This window comes from Actinia tenebrosa, unplaced genomic scaffold (genome assembly GCF_029948245.1).
Source record: "Actinia tenebrosa isolate PJP-AT-01 unplaced genomic scaffold, QUT_ActTen_1.0 PGA_scaffold12__29_contigs__length_12842862, whole genome shotgun sequence".
Taxonomy (NCBI): Eukaryota; Metazoa; Cnidaria; class Anthozoa; order Actiniaria; family Actiniidae; genus Actinia; species Actinia tenebrosa.
Genome location: NW_028292572.1, coordinates 12,552,389 through 12,559,909, shown reverse-complemented (window position 1 = coordinate 12,559,909; position 7,521 = coordinate 12,552,389). Strand labels below are relative to the sequence as shown.

The 7,521-nt window shown below is 39.4% G+C and overlaps 2 protein-coding genes across 2 annotated transcripts; one reads left to right on the top strand and one right to left on the bottom strand.

The window, feature by feature from the left end:
• Positions 1-290: 290 nt before the first annotated feature.
• LOC116293751 (uncharacterized) lies at positions 291-5,808 on the bottom strand. The gene is made up of 2 exons (XM_031701211.2): positions 5,188-5,808; positions 291-3,775 (listed from the first exon to the last, which is right to left on the bottom strand). The coding sequence occupies exons 1-2, from the start codon at positions 5,285-5,287 to the stop codon at positions 570-572; spliced, it is 3,306 nt and encodes a 1,101-aa protein (XP_031557071.1). The 5' UTR covers positions 5,288-5,808; the 3' UTR covers positions 291-569.
• LOC116293754 (uncharacterized) lies at positions 5,757-7,490 on the top strand. The gene has a single exon (XM_031701213.2). It carries the CDS (start codon positions 6,189-6,191, stop codon positions 7,029-7,031), a length of 843 nt encoding a protein of 280 aa, XP_031557073.1. The 5' UTR covers positions 5,757-6,188; the 3' UTR covers positions 7,032-7,490.
• The last annotated feature ends 31 nt before the right edge of the window (positions 7,491-7,521 follow it).

Genomic DNA, 7,521 nt, shown 5'->3' with positions numbered 1-7,521 from the left:
TGATAACGTACTTAACTTTTTATACAAAATGTTTTGAAAAAGCTTCACACAGGAAGCGAGCAAGTAAAAAAGGTTTTCCGTTCCTCCCTATTATAAACAAGCACTATAACGCAAGTTGAGTTGTGAAGAAGTTGTTAATATGGTGAAACTCTTGCAAGGGTGCCAAAAAGACGCCATCAAGAGGCTTTCTTTTCTTTTGATCTCAGGACTTATACGGTGTTAATGAGAGCATACTGTTAAAGCTGTTAACGTTGTTCATTAAATGATGTGTTTGATCATCAGGAAACACATTTTGTTTTACTATTCCTTTATTTTTAATTTTTAAGCCGTCGTAACAGTCATAACAAATCCTATGGTACATTCTAGTAACACATTACGATTTTAACACTTGTAAAGTCTTTTTCTGTTTGTTATCATAACAAGAGCCGAAGAACAAGAAAATTTGTTTATCAAGTGTCAGTCTTTCTTAAACGGGACATTGCTGGTCAGCTACTAGTCATCTTTTTATATATCAGAACCCGATAATCGTTTACCAAAGATTCTTTGAACTGAATTGAAGTTCTGACCGGTCAAGAAATTCCCTGCTGAGTGACAGTGGTTTGTGATGTCTGGGATATCCTTTCGCCTTCCATCTCAGGATGTATTCGTTTTATCAGCCAATTTCGTAGAAAAACTATGATAACAGAAGCAACTAGCAGGACGACGACTGCCATGTTGGTCCCTATAACAACCCACAGAAGTACCGTATCGCGAGTTAGCTCAGCTAATTGTATCGCTACGAATGAGTGAAGAAGAACCAATAGGACAATGGTTTCACACGCGTTTTCCAAAGGAAATGTCTTAAATGAATCTATATATGGCGTCAGTGACAACTGGACGATTAGAGATATTGACAGGATTAACAGAAGAAAGAGTGTTTGGTAAATAGAGGTACTTTGCAGGAAGGCGATGACGAAGGCAATGAGAAACTTGCGCAACAGAGCAACAGTTTCGAAGCCTGCTCGAACACTTTCCTTGTAAGGAAGGTAGATGGAACCTAACCAAAGATCCATCATGGCCTGTTTTTCTTTGAGTTCCAGGTTTTCTTCGTCATTTTCTTGTGCTTTGCGCAAAGTAAGGTACTTTCGAAGTAGAGGCAAGAAGACGCAAAGAGGAATGCCCAAGACATAGAATACAAAGGCACCCCATGCGATAACACGTAGAGCAACATATGTGTGATTTCTGCTTGTGCACTCTACCCACGGGGCAGTATGCATGTAGCTTACATATCCGTCATGGTCACATGGGGCGATCATTGTGATAGTCTGTTTAACAACTGGAAAGTATATGATGTTCAAGATTACGATGCTGGCCTGACGACACTCCCATTGACGACGTTGCACTCTTCTTCTGTGAGTTTCATGGCTTGATTTGCGATAACGGAGATAAACAATAACATAGTACATCCAAACCAGGGTCAACCCAACCAGTGGAACGAGCAATACACTTGTGATTTTACCTATGGGGGTGAACAGCGATGGAAACTCACAAGCCATGCCAAGAAAATGAAAATTAACCACGCTACTGATGTAGTGGTGAGCCTGCAGAATCTCAGGCGGCCATGTCGAACTGTGCGCAGATATCATGGCATCGACGATCTGAATGTAAAAGATGGAAATCTTGACCAAACCCCGAGTTCTTTTCCCACTACCAGCCACGTAAAACAGTAAAAATAGAACGTTAATCTCAAAAAGCCAGCCAGGGATGAGCTGAAAGCACCACAGGATACCCAGTAACAGGACTTGCCCGATAGCGACAACTAAAGCTAAATAACGCGTACGCTTCCTGACATAGATAAAGGCCCACCAGAGAACAACAAGGGATAAAACTAGCATCACCACAAATAAAGTTATCATGTTGACAGAGTTTGAATAATCAGGACACTTGCTACAAATGTTACCACTGCGATAGTACGACGTCATGCACCTTGTACAAAAGCGATCATAACTGCCCTCGCTACAAATACCTGACGGTTCGCAATGAGTATAGTACGAATTCCCGTTCTTCACAAAATTACATGTACACGAGCCATTTGGGTTACAAGAAGATAGTTGCGTTATGCTTAAGCCTTTAGGGTCACAACTAACGAGATGTGAGGTGTTTTTAGGTGAAGGTGATGGCCAGTAGCCAGTACTAATTGTCATAACACTTGGGTATGTACTACCATCCTGTCTGTCCATACACTTCCCTCCTTCCATACACTCACGGCAAATATTACCGTAACCATAGTAGCCGATATCACAGACACAATAGCTGTAGGCGTAATAGCTTGGATCAAGAATTACAAGACCATTATTAAAGGAGAATCGAACATAGGGACAAGAGAACTTATCTGACGGATCTTTCTTTACTAATACGTTCAAGTCTGGTTCAAAGAAGTTCTGCAGCATACGCTTATCGTCGAGAGGAGAAGACATGCTCGGGTTTCCAGATATATCCAGATCTTGCAGAACGTGTAGCTGACTAAAGGACGCGGGGACTGGACCAGAGAGCTGATTAATCGAGAAATCAATTTTCAAAAGAAACAATAAATCGAAAGGGACGTCCGGGATGGCACCTCGTATCTCGTTATCCCGAATATCTATCGAAATCAAATTTGGAAATGACCAGAGTTGTACGGGAATGTACCCGGTCAGGTGACATGTGCTGACGTTTAGGATACGAATAGACTGGTTCAGTGGCATTAAGGATATTATTAAATTATTAAACTCTGATGAAAAACGCCTGTTGTTGGAGAGAATGAGAACTTCTATTTTAGAGCTGTGAAGCATGGTCCCATTTTGAAAACCCAGTAAATCGTTTCCCGATAGATCTACTATCCTTAAGGAGGGCAAGTCCCCAATGGCTCGAGGTATGACGCCTGTTAGCTTATTCTGAGAAAGAACTAACTGAGTAAGGTTTTTCATGGCTTTAATACTGCTAGGAATCATGCCTTGTAGGTTGTTTTGTGGCAGTAGACATTGATTCATTTCGGGATAAAATGTACCAAAATCATCCGAAATATTTCCGTGGATGCCACAATTTGACACGTGAAGGAATACCATGGATGAAAGATTATAGAACAATTCGATATTCCCTCGGAGCCCACTTAGAATCTCTAAGTCTAAGAACCTTAATTTGTAGAGTTTACCGATGCTTTCTGGAATATCACCACTTACATCATTTTCTCCGATGCTCAGGACTTGTAAGTCTGTTAGATTCCCAATCCAGTAGGGGATTGGGCCAGATAAGCCAAGACCTTGTTGACAGCACAACTGTATCTTGACGAGAGAGAGTAGGTTGGCTATATTCTGAGGAATGTGGCCAGTCAGACTACAATATGCCAAGTCTATACGAATAAGTCTTGACATATTTGGAAATAAAAAAGACCTCAATTCCCCTCCGAGTCTAGTATTAGAAGGTGCACACAATGCCAGTAAGTTGCGCAGCTTCCAAAGGCTGCTGGGAAGAGTGTTGGTCAAATTATTTTCACTGAAATCCAAACTGATAACATAATGAGTCCTGTTATCACACTTGACACCATACCAGGAGCAGTGATGTATATGATCGGGATCATTCCATCCTCTCTGATGTGTCCAGTACGGGCCTCCTGTGCTACGATATATATCCTGTAGCACTATCGCTTCTTCGTCTGTCGTGAATGTGGTATCAGGTTGTAGGTTATCTGGTACGGGAAGACTATCAAGGCAAAACTCGTTCTTGTTGAAGTTCAAATGCGCTGGCTTTAATCGTCGCTCTGAACAGAAATAAAAGAATCGAACTCAAAAAGCATCTACAAGAAATTAAGTACTCTCTCGCCTCCACTTATAAGAACCGCCTCGCCATTTGCAGGGTGACCTGGGCAAGATGTCACGCAACATTTTGTAATTTGCAGAAGGTTCAACAGGGTCTGAATCAGTGGGGTCCCAATATCAGTTAACAGCTATATTTTATCAATTTCCTCAGTTATCAGTTAAATTTTATGATTCTCAGTTAAGTCAAACATTATAATTCTTATGTTTAATAAATAACAAACAACTGGTGAAGTCTATTTTAAAGTACTTTTTACCTCAAATTCGCATGTGAAATATGTTTTTAATTAAGGATGGCTTATTAATTTGTCTCCCATCACTTCCGGTAAGTCAATACTGCAATCCCTATTTATGTATTAAGGTGGAGCTGGGTCTTATTAGTAGCGAGTTGTTTCGGATCTGAAAACAGTGCGAATATCATGGTCTTAAGGCATCTACGCAAAGTTTGGGATACACCATCTACATATGGTAGTAAAACTGTTGTTCTGTAGGCTGGTTGGTCTTGTTGGCTGGCTGGTCTTACCATCGTAACGTTGCCTTCACTCGAAACACTTTTATTCTTAACTCAATATACATTGTACGATGTACTTTATCGTTTACTGTACCATTGCTACCTATCTACGATACATATCCATAATACTCTCATATACGTCTCGTACGCTCAACTGTTCCAATCACCCGCTGCCTTAATATTTATTTATTTCATGCTATTTATTTATATCTTTTTTCATCATTTTTCTTTAATCATTTTTCACATACGAACCCCCCCCCCCCCCCCCCTCCCCACCACTTCCCCCTTCGCTTGAGTCCGAATACCTGTGTCAAACATAGTGTTTGTCGGGTGTTTAATACCTGATGAATCTATGTTTTTAAATTTGATATATAACGGAATTTAAGCGAATAGTTAGTTGCATAAATTCCGTTATATAGTGTGTAGTATATAACGAAAATTAAGCGTGTAGTTAGTTGCATAAATTCCGTTATATAATAATTACGAATATACATAAGCAATTGTTTGCATAAAAAATTCCGTTATATAGAAGGTACATCTTGCATAATATGCGAATATAAAGCCCTCCCAGTTAACCCCATTCAGACCCTGCTTCAACATGCTTTACGACCTTGATCGATCAGAGCGCAAGAAAAAATGCTTGGCAACTTTTAAACTTGTGTAACAATTTGAAGAATAATAAAGGCAATTGTTCGACAGGAACGGCGGAACAGTTTTTTGATTGGGGGGGGGGGGGGGGCTCAATAGTGACATCGTATGGCAAGGTGGGGGGGGGGGGGGGAGTTTAGTGAAAATGTATTAAAATTTCACCGTCCCTGTTCGATACCACCTCGAATAATGACTTACCATGTAAACTTGACCTGTACGAAGATGCACGATCACAAAAACTAAATAAGGACAGCAATAGTGCAAATATGGGAAGCCAATTCACTCCAAAAATATTCATTCTTCGATTAAACAATAGATTTAAGATAGATTTAAGACTAAAATCATAATTAAAGCCTGGTCGATCCGTTAGTTTTCTGGGAAACCATTCCGATCATGCTGCTTCCACAGCTTCTCAGAAATCGTTGTTAAAAGGGATAGCCGCTGGTACATGGTGATCGTGGGCTTCCTTTGCAGGATTTTTAGGACGGCGGGCTCCCTGCAAATGGAGCTATTAACCCATTGACATCAAAAAAGGAAAGCCAGAATAGTGCATAAAATAAATACCAAATAAATAGTCTGAATGAAAATGATAAATTTAAACCATCAAACGCATAGTACTTCGAACAGCAGGTTACGCTGCCGACCATGTGCGACCCGTGAAGTTCAATATCTCGATCGCTGACTAGCATTTCAACACGACCGTCAATCAAGAAACTGCAATAAAAAACCTATATCTTGAGGAAGATTTTAATAGACTTAATCTAAAATCTTTGATTCAGCCTAAAATCGTCCTCAAGATTATGTTTTTTTTATCGCAGTTTTTTGAATGACGGTCGTTGAAATGCAAGTTCAGTGTCGAACCGGAGACATTGAACTTCGTAATATTTTAGGACTTATAATCTGGCAACCTTTCTATCAGTTTCTATCGGTCGGTCAGCCAACGGATTTGCATGATGTGTGTATTGGTATAACTGATAATCATGGTTCCCTACAGGTGTAAAACGTAAAACGGTTCATTGAACTCAGGAGATGGTACCAGTTAGCAGCACATCTACACGAACAAATGATCTTTAGAGCAAATGAAGTCACTGAAACTAAAGCCTCAAAAAACCACGAACATGAAATGAAATTCCGCTTCAACGTATAAAGTGGAGTCCATTTGTTTACGACGTCGTGGAATTGATCAAATGATATTTTGAATGCTTAAAGCAGAACCAGAACAAGTTGACAACGAAGAAGAACGCAATGAAGAAGTCGAAAATGAAATCAAAAACCACAGACAGTCGTACTTGGATGAGGAAAAAACGATATGTCTGTTTGCCTGCATGTGTCCTTATTTAACAGCTTTCTACTTGATGTTTATAGCATGGAGGTACATCAGCGTAATATTCTATGCCACCTATGCTACAGAATGCTTCTTTAAGGCCAAACTTGCCACGCTCCGTTGTGATGATTCCGGTGTGTTTCCATATCCTACAAAGTTCGAGGTCGCCTGGCAAATGTCATCAGCCGTAAACTCTTTAATATCAATATCTATTGTGGCTAAATTGTCACCGTTTCCTGGCTTTCGTGTCATTTGGAAAAAGCTGGTTCGCTACGCTAGGTTTTGGTCACTTTCATTCCAACTAATAGTCGTTATCACCTACAACATTATCCTAATCCTTCATGAACATTTGACAATCAGTTTTGTTATCGAAGTTGGGTTCATTATAGACGAAGTAACTGTGACACTTGTTGTTTGCTTGTGGAATTTTATTCCAGCCCCGAACAAGGACACCGCTACCTCCAGCTTTCAGTGTTGTTATTATGTAACGCTAATTGCATATTTTCTAGAAAATCTTTATTTATTTGTACTAATGTCGTCTCAAGCTGCTCTAGACATAACAGGAATACACGAGTTTGAACACCGTCCAGCTTCTCTGCAAGCTGTTAGTATTGTGATGAACGCAACAGAGGCAACTTTTTATTTCGCCATCATGAAATTCTTCTGGAACAAGATGTTTGAACCTGACAGGGATTTGTTTGAAAAAGAGACAATTTAGTTATCTCCAGAGGTAACATCCATGAAAAGAAACAACAAGTGACAAGGTGGCTTTCAACGTAAAAAACATTTATTTATCAAATATCAGTAGACTGAATCGATAAGTTTCGCCGATAACAACACAAATGATAAAAGGATAAATTATAAACCGTGAAAAGATGAAAAAACCTACTGACGTTTCTTTTGTCTTATTCTATCATATAAACACTCCTTTCTACCACCTCTTTCTCTTTTACTCCGACGAAGGACTAGCGTCCGAAACGTCAGTAAGTTTTTTCATCTTTTCACGGTGTATAATTTACCCTATTGTCATTACTGTTTCATTAGAAACACCGACGCAGCTCACACTAGTTTTTACCTAGTTAACTCTTCGATAACAACACATATAAGCTTATTTTTAGTGAAACAATGAAAAAAAAAAAAAAAAACGAATCAAAACATGACATTGTCCATATCAAAATAAAGATAATACCAGTTGAATAAGATATTTT

What these genes read in the sequence shown, in the direction of transcription:
- LOC116293751 (XM_031701211.2), bottom strand. Translation starts at nt 5,287, where the DNA reads ATGAATATTTTTGGAGTGAATTGGCTTCCCATATTTGCACTATTGCTG. An exon ending in GTACAGGTCAAGTTTACATG is followed by an intron (nt 3,776 to 5,187) that starts GTAAGTCATTAT and finishes ATTTCTGTTCAG; the next exon opens with AGCGACGATTAAAGCCAGCG.
- LOC116293754 (XM_031701213.2), top strand. Translation starts at nt 6,189, where the DNA reads ATGCTTAAAGCAGAACCAGAACAAGTTGACAACGAAGAAGAACGCAAT.